The sequence below is a fragment of the Anabas testudineus genome, chromosome 1 (genome assembly GCF_900324465.2).
Source record: "Anabas testudineus chromosome 1, fAnaTes1.2, whole genome shotgun sequence".
NCBI lineage: Eukaryota > Metazoa > Chordata > Actinopteri > Anabantiformes > Anabantidae > Anabas > Anabas testudineus.
In genome coordinates, this window is record NC_046610.1 from 10,228,159 (window position 1) to 10,251,142 (window position 22,984).

The 22,984-nt window shown below is 43.5% G+C and overlaps 1 protein-coding gene across 3 annotated transcripts in view; it reads left to right on the forward strand.

Moving 5' to 3' along the window:
- Window positions 1–1,689: 1,689 nt before the first annotated feature.
- Window positions 1,690–22,984, forward strand: part of lef1 (lymphoid enhancer-binding factor 1) — a 39,299-nt gene continuing 18,004 nt past the window's right edge. For all 3 annotated transcript variants that reach the window (XM_026359997.1, XM_026359998.1, XM_026359999.1), the window contains exons 1-3: window positions 1,690–2,717; window positions 4,691–4,757; window positions 6,023–6,150. In XM_026359997.1, the coding sequence (XP_026215782.1) occupies window positions 2,520–2,717; window positions 4,691–4,757; window positions 6,023–6,150 (393 nt within the window). In that variant the 5' untranslated portion in view covers window positions 1,690–2,519. The remainder of the gene's footprint in view (window positions 2,718–4,690; window positions 4,758–6,022; window positions 6,151–22,984) is intronic.

A 22,984-nucleotide genomic window follows, 5' to 3' on the forward strand; every position in this document is an offset into this window, starting at 1 on the left:
CCTCTCCTCTCCCTTCCTCTCTCTCCCTCCTCTCCATCCTCACCTCTCCCTCCTTACCGCCTCTGCTCCTCCTCGCTCTCCTCTCTCTCTCCCTCTTCCCTCCTCTCTCGCTCCCCTCGCCTACGCTCTCGCCCTCGCTCCTCGTCCTCTCTCCCTCTCTCCCTCTCTCTCTCTCCCTCTCTCCTCTCTCTCTCCCTCTCTCTCTCCCTCTCTCTCTCCCTCTCCCTCTCTCTCCTCTCTCTCTCTCTCTCTCCCTCCTCTCTCTCTCCCTCTCTCTCTCTCTCTCTACCTCTCTCTCTCTCTCTCTCTCAGCTGGGATGAACGCACACGTGGAAATGTTGGCCCGGCTCCACACTCGGACCAAATTTAGTCATACAAAGGCGAAGGGAGAGCGAAGAGGAGGGAGGGAGGGAGGGAGGGAGGAGGAGGAGGTGAAGCCGGGCGGGGGGGTGGTGTTGGTGGGGGGGGGGCCGGGGATGAAAGAGCCAGCCGCCGCAAGATCAAAGGCAGCCGCGGCTCCGCCCCGCTAACCCCACCTCCGCGCTTTATAAAGATCTGCCTCCCCATCCCAACTTTATTCTCACGCAAGCTCTCACCGCGCAGACAGACACAGAAAGCACTCCACTTCCACTGCGTGTGTGTCTGTCTGTGTGTTTTTATTTATTTATTTGTGTGTGTGTGTGTGTTTATTTTGTTTGTCCTTTCTTTTTCTCATGAAATATGACCATAGACTGGAAGACTCTCTCTGACTTTCTTCTCCACTGTTTCCCCCTCACGTCTCCGGCCTGCTTCTGCCCATTATTTTCTTTATTAATCGCATTTATTTATTCATTCAGAGTATCTGTTCTGTGCTTTTCGTTCCTCAATTTTTATTCCTGTTTTATTTGTGTGCACACTTTTGCCTATAATTAATTTCTAATCCAGTCCGAGCGTCCATATCTTGACCCCTCTGGCTTGTGGGCTTCACACTTATTTCGTTGCCATTTCTTCACGGTTGTGAAAGACAATATTATTTTGTGAAACTAGTGATAGTAGAAAAAAAAATCATATATTATCAGAAAAAGAGGTAATATTAGAAAGTCACACTGAAGAGTAAATCTATAGCAGACACGCCCCATGTGCTTCAAATAAAATCAGAAACACGTTTAATAAATAGTAAGTGTACATGACCTCTTTAGCCAGATCATCACGTTATTTTTACACATGTATAACAACAGTATTTTTTATTTTTACGCTTCAGTTTCTGGGTTAAAAAAAAAAGAAAAAGAAACCAAACTCTATTGCCATTTCTCGCGTTTAAAGATTAAATGACACTTCTTCGGTCGAGGCCTGAAAATCCTCCGCCTGTCTTGTTTTCCTTTTCTTTCCCATTATCATTATTATTTATCGGGATGGCTTTAACCCATCACACGCTGTGCGTGTGCGTGTGTCAGCCTCCCCTTCTTCTTCTTCTCCTCCTCCTCCTCCTCCTGTCTGCCCATTTGTTGTGCGCTGTGTATAAATCTCTCTCTCTCTGGAGGAGTGTCAATCGGTGCGGTGTCAATCAGAGCCTCGGCTTCCCTTTCATCTCGCCTTCCTCCCGGTGACTGAAGAGAGAGAGAGAGAGAGAGAAAGAGGAGGAGGAGGAGGAGGAGGGAGCACGGCTACATTACCAACACACACACACACACGCTGCTTACATTACACTGTGGCAGCGGTGCGGGAGCACTGGGAAGTCGGTCCACGGCGGGTTGATTTTTTTCCTCCCCTCCTCTCTATCTTGGTTTAAATTTTTTTGTTTGTTTGTTTTTTTGTCAATGTTTCTAAAGCTCGCTTGGTGACTTTTATTTCGCTGCTGACCACTCGTCCTCCCAGCAGCTGTGGGGATATATATTTGGCAGCATGAGGGCGTCTTCTGTCGCCTGTTGTCTGGTCTGAGTGTTCAAACTGTTCTGCATCCATCACTTACCTTCCACCTTCCAACTTCCACCTTCCACCTTCCAGACTGTGGCTTGGTTTGTTTTTTCCCCTCCCTGCACACTTTCAAGGACGACTCGGCTTCTTCACTGGACCACTGAGGAAATACTGTCTCTCCCTTGTCTCCATGCACTTTTTAAACGTTGACTCACTTCTGTTTTTTTTTCTGGACCGTATCCGCGTTGACTGAAAAACTAGTGATGCGCCTTTAACTCCCTCTTCTTTTTTTTTTCATTTGGTCCTCATGACACCGAGGCGTGCGCCGGACTCTCATTCTGACCTTTTACATCTCCAGTTTTCCGGCTCTGAGTTTTAGTTTCAACACTGGGTGGTAGGAAAAGAAAGAAGACGCCGACACCAGCCGCACTTCCCCTGTTGCTTCAGTGAAAACACGCCGGCTGCGTGTTTGCGCGCCGCTTCCTCCGGTGCAGCAGAGGGGACGTTTCCCCCATTCAAGTTCGGGGGATTTCAGTGGGAGTTTTCCCCTCCGTGGTTGTGGACAGTGCTGGAGTGTGTGTTGTCTCCAGTTTTCTTGGCGAAACAAACAGAATAAACCCTTCAACATGCCCCAGTTATCAGGCGGCGGAGACCCGGAGCTGTGCGCCACGGACGAAATGATCCCGTTCAAAGACGAAGGAGACCCGCACAAGGAGCAGATCTTCGCCGAGCTCAGCCACTCGGAGGAAGAGGGAGACCTGGCGGACATCAAGTCCTCACTGGTCAACGAGTCGGAGAGCAGCCCCAACAGCAACAGTCACGATGTGAGTCATGTTTGTGGTCTTTTCACAGATGTGGTGAGTGATGAGGAAGGTGGGTATCAACTTTGAACTCCACCAGACAGGCTGCAGCAGCTGCTGGATCCACCACGGTGGAGATTTTTAATTATAACATTAAAAAAAGAAATAGTTTGAGACCTTTTTATCATTTTAATATTAACAATTGAATTTATCAGTCAAAAACCAAATGAACAGTTTGAGCTCAAATGATGATAATAAAAAAAAAAAATCAGCTTCTTGAAGTTTTAGTTTTTAACATCAATATTGATCTGAGATATTGTCTGAGATGAATTCAGGTGCTTCTCTTTCCTCCTCTCTCTCACTGTATGTATTTAATTTAAATTCACAAACAGCAGCTTGACAGTCTACAGAGCCAGGTGTGTTTCTTACAGGAGAAAACCCTAAAGATGCTTCTCCAAACACCACATCCTCACTATTAATCCGATTGGACACACTAAGATGTCCAAACACGTGCTTGTCAGTTCAAGTTGACTCTTAGTGAAATGTAGATAAACAATATATAAATATAAAGATGTGGGGCCTTCTGTGCTGCCTGTGACACACATGCTCATATCTGTGTTCGCTTTATAACCACCAGCAGCTGTAAATACCAGCACTGAATCTATTTAACACACACACACACACACACACACACACACATATATATAAACCTAATGACGAACATTATCAGTTTAAATCAATTATTAAATCTTGTCAAATCTAACCTAAGCAGAAGGACTATATACACACACTGTAGTTACTGTGACACCAGCATGTGATTTATTTACATGTTAATATTCCTGTTAATTCTAAATATTTTAATATCTCCATTTAATGATGGCCATATATAATTTTTTTCATGTTCTTTTGCTGAGAAATATGTTAAATGCATTTACAGCCTTGCATGATCAGATAAAACAGACGAGATGGGTGTATGAGGAGAAACTGTTAAATGTATAAATGTGTTGAATTCGTTTTGTATGTAAATGTATCGTGGATCTCAATGGAAGCATTATTCATGATGAATTTTTAATGTCTAAAATTATTTTACACTCATGCTTAATATTCCATATTTGCAAGATGCCATTTTATCAGCACAACAAAGACGCAGTAGACATGAAACATCACAATTTAAATTTTCTTCCTAATTTTTTTTTTCCTCCTTCCATCTATTCGTGCACTGACCCCCAGGATGCAGGCTGCAGCTTCCCCATCACAAAGTTAGTCTGCTCTTATGTCATTAACCGCTGTGTTAATGAAATTTCGGGCACATCCCGAACGAGATTGTTCACATTCACCGCCAAATGTCCTAGAGACACACGAAACAGAGGCTGAATGTTAATTAGGGATCCAGCGAAGTTCCCTCGCTCAGCTTGAAACCATCCTGAGGGGTCTGAACTTAAAAAAAAAAAAAAAAAAAAAGGTTCTCTTTTCAATTCGGCGTCGAAAAGAGACAGGGAATGGATGAAGGAAGTGCAGAGGATGTGTTTTAAACCAAAAAAAAAAAAAAAAGACTGTCTGCTCCATTTTTTCCTTTTTATACAATAATTTTATTTCACTTTCCACAGAAGCTTTTAATTTATAACAGAAATCCACCGTTTATTTGAATTTACAAGAAGGCTTAAATTGAGAGATGAAAATGAGAGTGGACCTATGGTATTGAAAACAAGTTAATTTGTAAGCTCCTTAAGGACATGAAGCTTAATTAAGTGGTTCTTTTGAAGCTTTGATGCAGCCTGCTCCATCACCCCTCTATAGATACTGTAGTGTGTGTGTGTGTTTGTGAGAGCGAGAGAGAGAGAGAGCTTGTTCTGCTTTGGTGACAAGCAAAGGGACGGTATTTGTCCCAGCCGTGTTTATGGGTGCCTGAGTGTATCAGCATGTCTGCGTGTAACTGTGTTTGAAGGCCCTCCTAATTGATTCACCAACATTTTGTATTATTATTTTTTTTTTCACAGGCAGCTAGACAGTCCCAAATACCGCAAGATTCATATCATGAAAAACACAGAGACCATTCGGAAGATGGTAAGTGACACAGCCTTAAGCGACAGCTTGTTAAATCAGCATCCTTTTATAGGACAGTCAGTGCACTGTTTAGCTCCAATATAAACCCCTGGACTCTCAGAATCGTTTGCTGTAGCTTTAGAAGTTCAGGTGAAAAAGCAGCACCACGTTTTCCTCACACAGGCAGACTAGCAATCAGAGCAGCCACTGGTCCTGTTCTTATCACAGCCCCTGTTTGTGGTGCTGCTCTCAGACAGATAATCTCTGATCGATGTCTAGTCAGGACATGCTATACTTTCATGGACGCAGTTACCTGTTACCTACCTCATAGATGAGGGTGCCTGCAGAAACGGAAATTGTGAGGTGGATGTTTGTTTTCATATTTTACCTTGAGATTGTCAATTTAAGCAGATGTGGCACTGGCCTACAATTTGAAACAATAAAAAAAAAAGAAAAGAAAAAAAGAAAATCATGCTCTATCTTGGTCTAGTGTTTGATTTTCTGCAGTTACCCCTGTTAACAAAGTCTCCATATCAGCACCTCGGTCACACGGTCACATGCTACATGTTGCTGCCGCCCGGGGCGTAGTGGTCTCTGGCTATTGTAGTCTGACCCCGCTGCTGCAGGTCATCATTAGGGCTTTGAGGGGGAGTGTGTCTACTCTTTGTTCCCCTTTCACTCTTGAATGGGATCCCCTCAAACCAAACACAGGCTTTCTTCACAACAAGATCCATGTTGCCATCAGGCAGTATACCACAAACACTCCCAACCCCCTGGTCTTTAATACGCAGAACGCCGTTGAGTGGCGTTGTGTTGAGGCCCCTCGTATAAAGCTCCCCCCTCTCAGGTCAAAGCCATAGAGGAACAGTTGGGGCGTCTCCTGTTTTGACACAGTCTGTATGTTCTTCTAATTGGTGCTAATTGGCACAGAGGGGCTCCATTGTTCCACTGCATAATGCGACCCTCCTCTCCAAGACGGGAAGAAAGGGTACCAACAAAAGGCTGAGGCAAAATAGGGCACAGGTTAAAGCGATCAACAGCGATATCATTACAGAATCAAAACAGGCAGAAGCAGAACTTTGTGTTCGGCTTTGTCGTTATTAGTTGCTTTGTTTGTCGACTGCATTTGGATTTTAGCTTTTTAAAATTGAGTTTTTGCAGTTTTGATGTTAGCTGTGTAAATGGTGCTCGATGCATTTTCTAAACCTTGTGCACATAATTAATTTTTGTTTCTTTATGCAAACACAGCAAACTGACTCTTATTTTGTTATCACCTTTTTCCTCAGGAAAACTTCAAGACTTGTACAGCAAAGGTCATCCGTACCCAAGCTACCCAGGGTACATCATGATGAGCAACATGAACAGCGACTCCTACATGAACAATGGCTCCCTCTCGCCGCCTATGCCCAGAACGGTCAGTACTAACTCTTTACGTGCCAGTTTGTCAATCTGACTCGTATGACATCATGACTTGAAATGCAGCCATGAACCCACAGACATCGGAGTAAAAACATCAAAAACCTTTTGTCAGATAAAACAAAAAGCTGTAGCACATCTTGTGCATCACAGTTACTGAGGCCATTCAAGGGGCATATTTTGGTAGTGGTATGGATTTATACTGAGTTAAATGAAATTTAAATGAGACAGGTGAAAATATTACTATTTTAAATGGGTGGTGAGGGTCATTTCATGTTGTATGTTTGAGGCAAGATTAAAAAAAATTCCCTTTATATTAGGACAATATTAATGTTCATTAAATGTGATGCTAAAGTCTGAAACAACAATAATACACTTTGTTGATGGACATGCGCTTGTGTGATGGAACACAAACACAAACTCTGCAGCAGAGATTTAACTTCATGTTGCACCTGCTCAGGTTAAATCCAAAGCACTTAAATACTGAGCAGAGTATAGAGATGGCACAAGTTTTTTGTAAACTGTGTCATAATGTGACATATTTTGGTTTTCGAACAGAGCAGAGATGAGGGAACATTTTAATTTACTCGTGCAGAAACTCTGAAAACATGACGTGTGGTAAATATCACTGATCGGGTATTTTAGAACCTGATACCAGCAATGAATTAAAATATAATTAAAGAATCACAGTACTTTTAAGGGACCGCAATAGGCTACGCAAATTTGGGCCTTATAAAGCAACAAAATCTTTTCTTTTTTTTTTTAAGTTGATTTTGTTTTTTTTAACTAGATAAAAAGATAAAGTAAAAATGATAAACAATACTTTCTTTCTTTTCACCTCTTCCAGTCTTGTAAAAATAACATTTTGTGCTTTGGACTGTTTTATGAGGCCACTAGTGACATGGGTTTGTTAACTGATTATTTAATTTAAAGATTGAGTTAAAGACGATTTCTATCTTTCTTTAAATAGAAAATATGCATAATAATAATATGCAGAAAAAATAAAAAATTACAAAATCAAATCACTGATAGAAATTATGTTTAAAAAAAAAAAAAAAAAGTCAAACCTGAAACTTGGATTTACAAAACACAGTTCATCTACACCTATTAAGCTGTCAGTTTCTCTGTTGTGTAGTGTCACGCTGCAATATTTACCCTCATGTACCAGCATTGTTGACACTCGTCCCCTTGACAACCATATGTGACCCATGGAAACCAAATGCCTGCCAAACTTTCCAGCAGATTAGCATGATGGAGTATTTCTCATCTTGTTTAAATCTTAAGTGATGCATGTCTACGTGACCCAAGTAAGCCCTCTAATTAGTGCAGCATGACTGACGAGACCTAAAGGCAGCAGCATGTCTCTGGAGCTGCCTCACAGAGGAGTTTATGGTACTGTCCAGGCATGGTGTGTGTAGCAGATATTGTCCCTGTAACGGTATTAATTTCAGGCCAGCTGCAGGTCTCTCGCTGGTGGCTTCCTGTGTCTGTCTCGTTTGCAAATTTCTCCTCTCAAGACGGACATTAAACGCACGGCACACCAGCAGCTGTCCACTCTAATCCTGTTTTGTCCACGTTTCTCTATCGCGCTCGGGGAAGACAATCAGCCTCAGTCTGGCTGCGGTTTGGTGGCTCCATACAGGAAATGCTCACACATGGCGCAGAAGAACCAAAAGCCTTGGGTTGTTTGTGCTTTTGCAGTTCATATGAGCTAGTTTCGTCAGGGTTAAGTTGTAAAATGTGACTTCTGTGTTGTTATAGGAATCGGCTTTCAGAGGCAGATGTGATTGTTGGGGGCAGATGCCACATGCTGGGTGTAAAGGATCTTCATTCACACGCAACTCTAACAGGGAATGATGTTAAAATTACATTGCTTCCCCCTCTGCCAAAGTTGCAGAGGGTGAAAGCATGTGACACTGTGGAGAAAACGTGATTCTGGTTACCTCATGATTCGCCCTCTTCACTTTACAAATAGAATGGGTTGTGAAGTGTTGGGAATGACGCTTTCCAAATTCTCTTTTTATGGCTTGTTTTCTGGTCAATTTTATCAATTATTCCATCGTAGGCACTCAAAATTTTGTAGAGGTCTGTATGGACACCAGCTGACTGCATGAGAGGAAATTACCCCTCGCTGCAGATGAATTAGGCCAGGCAGTTAGGCGGTGGACTCGCTGCCAAAACTTTTAAAGGCCTGCTTTCATTTCATTTACCATGGCTGCTTTCTTTTTTTTTTCTTTTTTTTTTTTGCCCAATTTCCCCCTCATCCCTGTCTTCAATAAAACGGTAGTCATTTTATATATGTTTCTCTCACTTATCCAATAAAAAGAGCCAGGGCTTGGTGGAAGGATCATAGAACACGAATGCTCTGGCTTTCTCACTGATGTCAGCTCGCTGCCTCGGCTGCCGGCCACCGCAGCCACAGTATCTGCAGGCCTGGGATCGGTTTTCACTGAGATCAAAGGCACATTCTCTCTTTCATTCTCTTCCATCCCAGCCCCACCACCTTCCCCCAATCACAGTAGTTTAGATTGATTTCCATTGACCATGACATTCCTGCACATGCCGTCCAGTCATGATGGGGCTGCTGGGAGTCTCTGATTGTCAGCAGATTTGAGGGCTTCAAGCTCGATAAGCCGCCCTCCACCACAAGAGCTGAGATTTTGGTGTCAGGGTGCCTTAATGGTGTTCAGTTTCATTTACTGTACGGTTAATGTGGATTTAAAACAGTGATGGACCACTTCAAAGAGTCACTGATGTGCTCTATATATACGCCAATGTTTATGTAAACCTATAGCTGTTTGAGGATGTGGATCTGCAGGGTTACAGTTGAGCGAAAGATCATTTCTTCATTAGCTGATGTGCCCCCTTTCTTGACAGAGCAAAAGGGTATTGTGTGAGCAGTTTAGTATGTTTGCATATGATCGATCCTGTCTGCCTCTACATGCACAGAAAAACAATTTTTTGTCTTCTTGATATTAGGGACAGTGTCTCTCTCAATCACTGGTTTTATGATGCATGAGATAAAGTGATGAGACTCGACGACACACAGTGACTCACACGTTCTGCTTTTATAAACTTTTGGCCTTCCGTGTGTGGATCTGGAAAAGATTGTGAAGACTTGAAGATTGTGCCGGTTCTGGCTTCTGTGTGTTTGGGTTTGTATTGACTTGAAACATGCTTTTGCAATTTTTGGTCAGACTTATTCTAATACCTCTCATAATCTCCCATAATGGTTTGTGATGTACGATCTTCAAAGCATTTAGGATGTCATCGCTCTGGGTTTGATGTGTAGAAGAATACAAGTTCACTGCTTTGATGGGTTCTGTCTGAAAGCGATACTTCAGCCTCCCAAATTAAATTCAAGATTTGCTAGTGACAGTTTCTAAATAAAGATCAACACAGTTGTGATGGGCAAGACATATTTTTAAATGACCTGAAATTCATTTTCGGAACACGCTGCTGTTGTTACGTAAACATCCTGATTTAGTTAAAACCACCCAACTCCTGTTTTATATGCTCCTCTATACAAGTCCTAAAACCCTTGAGCTCATGACCTCGCACCAAAACCCAATGGCTAGACTCATAAATGCATTGTAGACAAGATTAAAACTGCATGTTCTCACTTGTGAAATGTTGATAGTGCAGAGATACGGTGCAAGGTTTTTCACCTGCCTGTGCAGATGTGTTTGTGATCTCCAGCTGTCTAAGAACAGTCTTATGGTCTTAGGCAGCCGCTTGAAGAGAAGAGGAATGGTTAGAATTGCTGATTTTGTTTATTTATTTATTTTCTGCTGCTGTTGGTGGTGGCGGGAAGTCTAGAAATCTCCCTCTCCTTTGCCGTGCTCTCTTTTTTCTTTTTTCCCCCTCGGACCCTCAATTGGAGATCCTCATGGCAAGAAATAAGGGGTGTGTGTAACGCTGCACTTCCCTTTGATGTGGTGGCAACGTGACGGATCTGCTAGCCAGTGTCTCGCAGCGTGGAATCACTAACCCAGGCTTACCTAACGGGATTTGGTGGGACCGCTCTGGTGTCCCTCAGTGCCATGTGTGTCCTGAGCTCATACCCCCAGCACTACCGTGGAGGATCCCTGTTAAAGAGAACACTACATTTACCAGCAGCCTCCCATGTCCACACATAATGTTCTAGATGACAGCTTATGGCACCTTGTGAAGCTTTCACTAGAGGGTGGACAGGCAGGAGTTTTGTAGAGTTTTACCTTTAAATAGCTGGACTCCATAAGATCATCGCACTGTCAGCTCATTTCATCTTCTTTAGGTTGGTCTTTACTAAGCACATGCTTATTTTAGTCTAAAAATACATTTAGAATGCAGAGTAGCTGCCAAAGACAGTAGTATAATTGGCTCATTTTATGCCTATCAGTAATTTTCTGCAGTCAGGCAGCTCATATCAAAGAGTCATGCTGACATTGATGTCATCTGCTGTGCAGCTCTATCAAACGGGGGAAATATGTGTGTTCACATAAAGGACAGCACTAGGGACCTCACGCAGAAGAAATACTTTGTCTCAGGCTCTTTGTAGTGCTGCTAGGCCCGAGATGTTGTATAAATAGCACCATTAACACCAAGGTTTCTTCTCATCCTCTGGTGCATGGTGATGCTGGTTGACACATTTACTCCATATGCACAGTGCTAATGACACCATGTGGTTTCAATCACATTATCGATGTGTTTCATCTTGTTAAATGGAGCTCTGCAGAGCCTCAGCAAGTGCCTTGTCAATTATTTCGGGTGGCACTGTTGATTTGGTACAGTAGGAAAGTTGCATTTCTATATGTTTATGTTCTTAAATGAATGATCAAACAATTCATTTCTATTTCATTCTGACTGCCAAAAACAGGCAAGCAATAGATATAATTAGAAACGTATGAGTTTGCTCTGTTTATAGCTGTAGATAAAGTTAAAGTCATTAAGTGTAAGTGTAAGTGTTGAAAATGTGTCTTTGTGTCGGAGATGAACAATTAAAGGTGTCATGGTTGTGAGCACGACCCGCAGACACACACTTGGCCTCTGTTGATGTTTATTTTATTTTACTGCTCAAAGCAAAGCTGTCATAGATGATGACACTTTCTTCGCTCCCCATCCTCCCACTGAATTGGATCAAGCTTAACCAATCAGGCAGTGTTGCCTGGAGTCAGACAGTCAGGCTTCTGCAGCTCAAGCCCGCAACACCTGCTCAGAGGGCTTCACTCTTCACCAGCACACTGTTGCTGATCTCCAGGGGTCAGTGGAGGGCCACGCCAAGGTTGTTCCTTATGCTAAATCAGTTTGAATGGCCTGGGTGCGACTTCCTGTAAGGGTGGATCAGAAATGGTATAGGGTGGTGTGTGCACGCGGGGATTGTTTTTGTCTATTTTTTGTCCAACTGTTGTCACTCTTGGTGTTATAACCGTGCACAGTTAGGAGAGGCTCCGGGTGAAGTTGTCATTTAGAAACTGGTATTGAATATGCTCCAAAATCAATCAATTTAAAATGAACATTGTTTTTTTTCTGTGTTTATTGTGCTATAGAGGTATAAGCGTAACTTAAATGACCCAGTTTAGTCTTTAACTCATGATTGAAACATGACCGTAGTCTCTGAAAGCCTGATCACAATACATCACTGTTCTGATACGGCCATTTATGTGTAAAAACATGAATAGCTTTATTGACTCCATCCTGACAGCTTGTAGGTCTGTATAGAGGCGAGCAGTGTTCCAGCTAGTAAACTGCAGCAAGGGGAACAATAGGACCACAGGAGTGAAACATGGGTGCAAATTCTGACGGCTGTGTCCAGACTTCAGAGAAACCCAAACAGCCCTCACTTTGTCCAGCTAAGAAATGGAGCTATGATCAATAGCTGCTCTGTTATATGAAGTTGGTCAGTCTCTGGCGTGTTCTTGCCCTCCCTCCTTCTCTTTGCTGTTTCATATTTTTCAGAAGCTCATTATTTCTTTCTGCTGTGGGTGTGAGTGCTAAAGACGCTCACATGCAATGTGTATCTGACAGCGCTGAAATATTAATGGTCCCCAGTGTAGGAGGTTGGTATAGGGCCTGCATAGTTACAGTACAAAGGGTGCCTTCTCGCCACCAGGCTTTATTAGCCAAGCTGTTAAATGAATAGATGGATATAGCTTGCACTTTTTCCTCTTGCCTTCTTTTGTGTTTTTGTGCAAAAACATCTCATCACTTTCCCTTCATCCAACAACTCCCAACTCATACATGGAACGGATATGAGACTCGCACATGAACACGCAGAGCCTATATGGGTGTACGTCGGAGCTACACTACACTGTTGAGTTTTCTGTGTGGAGGACAAAGAGGAGGGATTTGCTATCGGTTCATTTTGTGTGGTCTTGGCCATAAAAAAACACCCTGTTCTTTGACTGCGAAAAAAGCCTGTCTTTAATTCTTGGGAAACCCATAAAAGTTTGTCGCTCCTTTCATATCTGCTGTGGAATTGAAAACAAATGCTACATTCTCCCCTCCTCTCCTTTGAACTGGCCAATTATGGAGTTGTGAAAATAAAAATCAGTCTGTAGATCTCTTTACCGTCTCTCTTTTTCTTTCCTTCCTTCGCTTTTTTCCCCTCTCTCTCTTTCTTCCTTGTTCACTTTACTTTTTTTTCTCCTCCCCCCTTGTTTTTGAAGAAACGGAGGGGGATCACTGATGTCAAAGTCAAAACCAAGAGCATTAAGAAAACTGGCGAAATGCAATACAGCTGCAATCCGACATGACGCTAGAAAATAGGGCTGAGGAGCAGAAAGCCTCTCTCCCGTATTCCCAGGGCGCGCAACTGCTCCCGGCCTTGGCTTTGATCTCTTCAAAGCCTCCTGCCTTCTACTAGATGGAGAGTCTTGGCTGCTGCTCGTGAGTGCTGGAGAGAGGCAGGGAGGTGGGGGGTGTTTTTGTGAGGAGGGAGGGGGGTCGTCTTTTCCTTTCCAGGGCTGAAATCAATCACGGTGCCGAGGCAATTATGTGTAATTCAACCCCGGCCAGATTAGTGACTCTTGTTACCTGAGCGACCGGAGCTCTGTAATCTGTGAGACACACCGGCCTCACCAGCAAAGGAGTAGCCAGGAACAGGCGAGGGCACTTGAGGGGAAAGGAGGGGATTGAGGGGAGAGGGAGAGGTGCTGAAAAGCAGGCTACCATGCTGCTGTCCAGCAGAGCAGAAAATCAGAGTACAATGGAGTGATTACACTTGCAGATGTAGCCATATTTACGACGAGGTGGAAAGAGAGAGAACAGGAAGAATGAAGAGTGCCGATTGCCATGGAGCTTGTTAGTTAGTCTGCTAACGAGCCGCGTCCCTTTTGTGCTAAAACATGTGCGTAATGTTACCTCCACTGCGCTTCCCGTCCTCCCCCACTATCCATCACCCTGTCCCCCCTTCAGTGCCATATCTCTATCCCTCATGCCCTCCACAGTCGGCTCCGAAATGCAAGCTTGGCCAAGGCTCCTGCCCCAGGCACCCAATTTACTATGGCTGGAGAAAAACTCAGTGGCCCCAAGTCACAGAGGAAAACAGCAGAGCTGAATGCTTCTCTTTTCCTGCTGCTGCAGTGTGTTTGATCTGTGCAACTGTTTCAGTGTCTTAACACACAGCAGTGTAACAATTTACACCCTTCTGCTTTTTTATGTGACTTACTGAGGAGATTTATCCCAATTATGTTTGCTCCTAGTATAGGCACATGTAGAACGTGGGTAGGAGTTTGATGCTCATGACTAATACCGCCTAGCGTACATTATGACATTATTTTTGAATGCATTTTTTTTAAGGCAATGCTATTTTTGTGTGGGATTTTAGAGACAATTAATTAGAGGTTGGGTGGAGGGCAGAAGAACATTCACACTAATTCACACAGTTGGACCAGTGTATTGGAAATATATGATTTCCCGGGCTTTGATTCTTCCCCTGCACGCTGTCTGTAAGCACTGATGTCACAGGGATGAGAACAAGGCTTTGTTTTTTTTTTTTCCTTAGCAGTCACTTGATGCAGGATGATGAAACCCACAAAGATATCTAGCAAGAATGTGTTTTCTCATCTGATGAGCTCGCCTTGTGCTCCATGTTTCTTTTGATCATTGGACGGCTTCGTTGAAGACGGAAAACACTCCTTCCTCATGGGACGTACACATTAAATAAATTAGATGTATGGTCCTATTGTAACAGAATGTTGTTGATTAGGATTGTGTTGTCTGCGATTGTTTTAACAAGACAGGCTGACAGGGAATTGGAGCTGACTCTAAAAATATAAAGGTCACGCTGAATGGATTATGTGGCATCAATGGAGCCACCGTCCAGCTCAGTGGGAGCCCTTAAATCCACTAGCAGCCATAACCCTCTGCTCAGGGGCCAGGTGACGCTTTTCATGTCCTGCAGCGGAGAGACATCACAGAGGCATCCTCCACTTTGAGCTGCCCATCATCAAACAACGCATCAAACATCAAATCAATCCACCCCCACTGTACCCCTATCTTTTGAGATGAAAGATGGGGAAATGGAAGTGCTCATCGTGTTCTCACGTACTCAAACCTAGATTTTTCCACTTTCCAAACAGTCACACTCTACTATATTAAAGAAACACTGTAAAGAAAGTGGCTTGATTGTTTTTGTTTTCGAGAAGTCAAACAGTAATTATATGATCTGGATTCACAATCTAGAAGAATCAAAGCGAATGGCTCAAACTCCTGTTTATTAAATAAAACAAATTCATTAATCTTCCAGTTGTGTTTTACTGCAGTCTAGAAACAAAATAACCCAATAAATATAAAGCACAGACACATTCTGTTTATCATCACTTACTTAATATACAAACTAGATTATATTTAAATATATGAGCAATTTTCCATCAATGCCGTCAATTAGGAGCTGAATTACGACCAGGGCGTGTTCATTGTCATTCAGATTGTGGCATCAGGTGCATGAGTGTGCTGTAACCATACGCCCTGAGCCTAAGGAGTTCTTTTTGTGTTCCAAAAATGTACTATTACCATTTCTTTAGCAGTATCAAGGGATAAGCAGACGTTGTCCATTGCCATGTTGTACATGGTCATTGTTTTGTTTGTATTAAAGCTCACAAAACCCAGCCACAAAGCTAATTGATGGGGCGGAGTTTTCATGTGACCGTTCAGATCCTTGGAGAGGTTCTTGAAGTGTTCCTTGCTTCTATGGGGATGGAGAAAAGCCATTTGTTCGGAGGGGATCAGATTTGAATAGCTTTGTGCTTTTCATTCAGATCTTAGTAGGGGCGTGTGCGCCTGGTTAGAAAGAAACCCTAAAATGTGTGGTTTGATTAATGACTAATTCCAGGCTGAAAGGCAGTTGTTGGTAGTCTTTACCAGTTAATCCCTTAAAACGTGGAATCACACCCAAACAGCGGGCTGCTACTATTGTTGCACGGTTCATAATGTGACTGAGCTGAAAGGTCTGCAATGTGATCCTCCACCATGAATGCTTCGCCATTTCAAAAAATATATCATTTTAGTAAAATGGAGAAATGTCAATCAAAGGAAGACCACATGCAAAGCAAAGAACAAAGGTGCATTGAAGTGACTGAGGCACTGATAATGTGACAGGACAGGGTCAAAAGTTCAGATCCAGGCCAGGACACAGGTGTCATGGCACCTGAGGCAAAAGGGCTTCTTGTTACCAACAGGTTTCAAACATTGCATAACTTGTGATCACAAGAAATGTAATCTGTTTACAAAACTAAGATAATAAGAGGGGGTTTTTCTGCAAATTATTATTATTTTTGTTCCATTAAGTCATCAATGGCTCAGTCTAACCCATCAATATTTTTATTCTTTCCATTCTTGCATATTATGTGGGTGGGGGTGCATCTGTCTGAGTGAAATACAGAAGGAAAACTAGGTCAATGCTCTCTACAGCTCAGGCAGAAGCAGCTCTCATTCAAACCACCTCCCCATCCACATTTGCCTGATTTGCGCCATTGAAAACCTTCCCCACAAACATGACAGCACCTCTGCCGCTGATGTCTGTGCCTTGGTCCAGTTCTCCTTGGCTCGCCCGCAGTGCTAATATTTACCCTTACCTTTCCATAGATGTAATGCGTAGTGTTGCGATGGAGCTAGCCGGGGCTTAGTGAGAAGAGTACTGTCTCCGGCTCTCGTCTCCACAGGTAGAGGCACACAAAGACCCCCACCAGACTCTATTTTCCCCCCTCGAAGCTGAGCCCTCAAATCCAAACTGACAGCCATTCATGCCCAGAATACCTGGGCAAAAGCTGAGGGGGGGAACACTATCTAGGGGTAGCAGGCAAATCCGCTCTTGTTCGATGGATCTGTGAAGCTCCTGCATGAGGCAACTCATCAGCACTTTTCCCCCATTCTGCACGGCGCTTTCTCCTCTTTTCTCTGGTATTGTGCGGAGGCTAAGGTTTTAGCGCGCTAGCCGCACAAAGTTAGCTTGTGCTGCGGTTTTATTTGTGCACATCTCTCAGGGCCTTCGAGTGTTGTTGTTCAATGTGGATCTTGGCACCAGTGTGCTGCCTCGCATGAATGTAGCTACTCAGCAGACCAGAGCTGGTTTCTAATGATAAATCATGCAGCGTGTTAATGCAGCAGTGGGGTTGCTATAAATAGTCAGCTGGAGAAAGAGATGCTGATTGATTCAGGAAGAAAAATAAAGCGTGCTCCCAAAATGTTCTGCTTGTGGTCAGCTTTAAAGGCTGACTTCAAACATACAGCCTCACAATTAACAGTGATTGGAAACTCGCAGCCGACCAGGTGATCAGTCTGTAGCAATGACGCTCCTATTTATAGAAATGTATGAAAGGTTCTGTCCGTATAATGTGAAGTGCTTTGATTTGGCGCTATAAAAAAAAAAAACTTGAAGGGAATTGAATTTAATGACACAGCTGAAGGATTCAGGAATAAGATTAAGATTTTAAAACCATTAGACACACCAATATTGTCCACAAATACCAGATAGCTGTAGTTATATCCCATTTCAGACCATCAATCTGATGGCATCTAAATGTGTCTGCTTAATGTCTGAACACTAAGTCTTCCTTTAAAAAGTTATGATGGCGATCCCAGTAGGTCGGATTGGTACCATTTACATATTACTTTCAACAACTCTGAACTGCGTGCAGTCACATTAACAGACGTGATTACGACTTACTGGTGTAGGACGTTTTTACTGGCCCTACCAATCACAACAGGTCTAAGGAAGTGATGCTAGTGTCACCTAACGTCTTGTTTGGATTTTCAGGGACTAGTCTCAATAGTCTTAAAGCAAGTGATGGCTCTACAGAGAGCGGCCATGTTCTTTGTGGGGGTGCATATGCCTAGTGGGTGCTCAAGTGTGTGTGCAGACTGCCTTTTGTGTATGTGTTTGCGTGTGCGCTTGCAGGCCTGCTGACAGTGGCCCTTCAGCAGAATGTTTGCCCTTTCCTCAGTCCTTTGATGTGACCAGGTCCTGCTGTGATAATGAGCGCTGTGCCCCGCCGCAAGGTGAACATCCTGCAGTTTGCCTATGGCGCTGCCAGAGCAGTGGCCCAACCCCCCCTCCACACCTCTACCGCACACACACACTCTGTACACAGTGGAGAAACTGACCTCCATACGGTCTATGCAAAGTATGAGAACAATGATCCTTGATGTGGTAAAGAAGCATTTTGAAAACAGATACTATACCAGACGATGATAGTGCATCAGGTAGCAGGTATATGTACTCTTCACTAAGACCTCCATCCAAACACTATTAAAACCACATTGATAAACCATGCTGATGCACTGGAGGACGTGCACTGCTTACTATGCTAACTATGAAGATGACAGCTGTATTTTGAGTTAGTCCACCAACATGCTGTAGTTGAATAAAGCCTAATCCTCACATAAGGCTTCATTGAAACACACTGTGTTTTTATGCAGAACCTTGCATTAAAACGACTCCCCTACTGGGCGGCAGAAGTCAATAGGACTGTGTCAAAGTCCAATCAGAGGGACAGACTGTGTTTATTTGATGGACATGGTTCCACCAAATGATGACATGCGGTAAAACGGCATTGAACCATTGCCATGCCCTACACCACAGCCTCTAAATTCTGTAAAGAGACAGATAATTGTCTTACTACGTTACTGTGGTGCTCGACTCACTGTGGCTTACCAGGGAAGAAAAGTAGCGACAGGATCGCTTCTAATGTTCTGCTGCTCCTGCCTCAGTTTTTAATAGCCCAGAAACATATAGAAATTAAGAGTTGAAGACTGTAAAAAGCGGATCAAGTCTTTTCGACTGGGGCAGGCATATTTCACACAAATTATCTTCTTTGCACATTCAGAATGTCGGTATGAGAGCAAGCGTGATTGGGTAGCTCGGAGCACATGCTCTTCATGCCAACTGAAGGATGATGGGTAATCCACCTTGTCCTATTCAGCTGTGTTTGGTGGCGGTGGGAAAGAAGACACTTGGCTGTTAATAACCCTTTTGTGTTCCTATGTAGCATGTATGTTAAGTTAATTAAACGCATGGTTGGCTCAGTTACTTTTCTCTTCGCCATTTACTAGGAGCATATTTTATAATTTGTCCCTTTTGAGTTTGTGTTTTCTTTTTTTTTTCTTTTTTTGGATCCCATGTTTGTGTTGGTCACGTGTTAATATGAAGTGTATGACGTGTGAGCCGTGCATCTATGTGGGTGTAACAGAAATATTTAAATATAGTGCGCAGTGCATGTTAAATTAGGCTTGGTTATTAAAACCATATACTGTGCATATAGTAGTATCTCTATTTTTGCTCTATGGTTAATTAATTTACCAAATACCCGTCTGTTTCAAGTTCATTTTCTATTGATACCTTTTTAAGTTTTTCCATTTTTACCAGCTGGCCTCAACCTTTAGTGTCACTGCTTCTCTTTTGGAGTAGCATGCAGGATTGATGATTGAAATGAAAAGAGGAGAGATTGGGGTGGGAGTGGTGCAGTGGGGGGGTTCACAGATGTAAATTGTCTCCTGGGCAGGCTTTTACTGTTATTGGTAGCCTCCTCCACTCTTGTCCCTGTGGTTGGCTTTGCTTGCTCGTCTCATTACCCTGGGCGCGTGGCGCTCCTTCGCTTGCTGGCGGCTCGGCTTTCTTCTCCATTAATTGGGTTTCCTTACATTAAGCCCCCCGGCCAAGGGGCCATCCTGCCAATAAAACATTCCATTTTTAGCACTCTACTTGAAACTGGTGGAGTTCAACTGACTCTGTGAATGGTAATTGGTTATTTATTTAAGCTTCCTCAGGTTGGTCTCCACTGGTTTTGGTAAAGAGGGAGGGGAGGAGGGAGGAGGAGTCCTTTTTCTTTCCTGTGCTGTAAAGCTGCTGTTTGCTCACTTTTGTTGGGGAAAGGTTGGACAACTTGCACACAAATACACCTGAGAATGAACACCTGGTCTGAGGCTGACTGTAGCGTTTCAGTAATGGGCACACCCTTGCTTCATACTCTTTCTGCATTTAAAGAGGCTTTCTATTAGTAATCTTGCCCTCTTAATGACCACATTCAGTGAAAACTGTAGCCAAATACCATATTTAAACTAGCTGCTAGTGGTTTTCATCAGGTGGGGCTCATGATTTTCATTTTAAAGACACAGAAAATTACTGACAATGTTATTTGCAATGACCCAACAATTTCTTGCCTCATCTTTTTTCATGGCAAAAGATTTGGCAGCATGGGAATCCATAGACCACATGAGCTGCCATCTCCCTAGCTGTTTGTGAAACACCTCACATGGTTTCTACACACTTGATTGTAGCTGCAGGCACGTAGAGTCCTCATTGCATATAAATTACAGAAGTGGGAAGTGATTATTATAAAATTCCCGCTTTCCCTTTTTTTTCCCCACTCCACTCTGCAGAAGTGGTATAATTGAGTGGAGTACAAAAGCTGTGCTGTGAGGGAAGAGAGGGAGAGATACTAAAAGGGCAATATTGCAGGGATAGTTATTCCATATTCCAAATAGACACACATTCATGCTTAGCAACCATGGCAGGATGTTGGTGGATTTGACAGAATACAAGCTTAGAGACACCAGTGTGCCGTCACAATAATCCTCCCTCAAAACAAACAAACAAATAAACAAAAAACAAAAAAAGAAACAAACATGAAACGTCCCATTTCCCTTCCCCACCCCCAATTTCAGACAGCATGCCAAGTCATTGGCTCCCCGTGCTGAAACACACTGGAGTGTCTCCTCCGTGGAGGGCTTCCTGCCAGCTCCAGTTCCGCACAATGAATTTCTCTTAAAACCACATCTGAGGGGTTCTTTAAAAGGGCTGGCCAAGCCTGGATATGAAATTCCAAATGGAACGTTTTCTTTTCAATCCTCACTGCCTCTCCTCTTTCGCTCTCCCTGAAAAATATGAATAGAAGGATCCTAAGCCTATTATTTCTCCTTTACAATATAAGGGACCTCCAATATGGCTGCCTTCCATCACATCGCTCCTGCTAAGGTCTTTTAGAGTCAGGGTGTAGATAAGTAAGGGGTGGGGTTGGGGTGGGTTAAATTACGGCATTGTTGCGTGACCCTCACGTTTGTGGTCAGTTGAGTGTCTCCAACTACTTCCTCCAGGAAATTGGTAAAAGGGTGTTGTGCTCTTTGTGTGTAAGCTTGCCAAGAGCTGTGAAGTGGGTGCAGCACACCAACAAGTCTCCACCTGGAAGAATTGAAATGGTGGCTCTAAGACGGCTATTGAGGCATAATGAGTGTAACTTTAAATAGAAACAGTCATAACATGTAGTGATGATTTAACTCAAACAGTCACAGTTCCCGCATCATATTTTAGGGGTGTTTAGAGAGACATGGAGATGAATGAACCCTAAATAACAATTTATTCCTCTTCTTATCTTCCTTAGGTAAACCATGGTTAGTTAGAGCATGCAGTTTGTCTAAATGTGGACCCTAATAGCCATATATTCTGTATTGGTCACAGAGGCCTGCAGGTTTTTCTCTGGTGGATTTTGCCACAATAGAAGCAGTTTATTAAGAAGTTGGGAAAAATGGGATTTGACAGCTGTAACAGGGGAAACCACAGAAGAGGACTCTCTTCTGTGACAGAATCCACTAGCTTCTGAGGAGTCAGTCCCTTTTTAATTATTTGCAGTATTGTGGTTTAGGTGAACATGATCAAAAGGGCAAGACAAATTTTTGTTTTCCATTTGCCTTTTCTTTCTGTTCTTTGTGCCGTAAGTTGGAGACGACTTCAGCTAAAATGATAATGATAATCCCCCAGACTCTTATCTCTTTCCCACAGGATAACAAATGGGAGTGGAGAGGCGTAAAAATAATATGGGCGAGAATGCTATTACTTAGCCCCTGGTGTAGGTATGTCCCAGCTGCATTGGTCCTGGTGAGCCCTACTTTAGGGTCAGCAGCCATTACTAATACACCCTCCCACTCTCACAGATTATCCCGTCACCTTTGACTCTTGTTGACCTGGGTCAAAGAATCCATCTCACCTGGACTAATGTGAAAAGCCTTTGTGACATGCTTCATGAAAACCATCATGACTTTGTGTGTGCAGTCTCACATGATACAGTTAAAACTGTGTTAGATGACAGAGTTTGAGGTTCATATCAAAAAATGGAATGGGAAAGAAATCAGCTCTGGGACATGAGATTCTCCGCCTGATTAGACGCCTGATGTCGATGACGCTTCATGTGCTTGGGGACACTAAGATCTTTGGACACACACCAAACTTGCCGCCCTTTGTGTTGCTGGTTAGGACGTTCCCAGAAGGTGGGGAGAGAGAAAGGGGGGGGGGGATCTTAAGTTGAGCGACCGTGCCAGTCTGCGAGAGGCTCAGGGAAACTCAGACATTCCAGCCACCCTTGTGTCCTGGGGGTTTTGTGTATTTATATGTGTGGTGGGTATGGGCGAGGAGGGACACCAGTCACCACTTAGCACTGCAGGAATGTCATCTTGTCACATACCTCACATAGAAGCCGTGATTATTGAACAACATTGTTAATCACATGACTTTTCCCGTGAAAGCGTCTGATTACAACTTCATTACGTTTGACAGAGCTTGCGGGAGCTGTTTGGTGTGCGACGTGTCTCACCCAGCAGTGAACTGGTGTCTCTCCGATTAGCTGTATATCCTGTGAAGGTGATATTTTGACTGCAGCTCAGCTCTGGGCTCAGATTGTGAATAGTAGATTTAGCATGGCTAAGCATTACCATGTGTTCAGTCCTGCTGAAGCATGTAAGCACTGTTGGCTGGGGGTGTGGGGGCCAGGGGTTTTTTGGGTCTGGCTTGAACCATTTTAGTTGTCAGAAGGCAGATCTCTCTGAATCAGTCGAGGATGGGGGGCTGATGACCAGGCCACTGTTGACGTGACTGTCCCTGCATTAAGTACTGCTGCAGACATCTGTCTCACTCACGCTCTCACTCTCTTTTTCTGTAGCCAGCAGCCCCCCCCCCCCCCCTTCTCCTCCGCCTCCATCCCTCATCTCTCCTTCCCCCGGCTCTTGCTCTGTAATGAACTCCCCTTATTCACCAGCTAATGACTGCCTTTGATCTCCCGCCTAAGACCTCTGCTCTAACTCTACTCTGCGAGTCTCTTTTCTCTCCCCCTCTCTTTGCTCTATCGCTTGCTTGCTCCTGTTCGCTCCAGCTCTGTTTGTGTCTTTCTCTCTTTTGCTGCCTCAGACATGCTCGTGCACCTTTTTTGACTTGTTTTTCCTACTTCTGGAGGGAATAAGGTTTCTGATCCTGCTGACCTAGGATAAACAAAGTTTGGAGGTTCTGCACTCTTACTATTAAAAGTAAAGACACTTAAACATTTTTTTAAAACCTTCCTCTCATGACCATACAGTTAAGCTTCACCCAT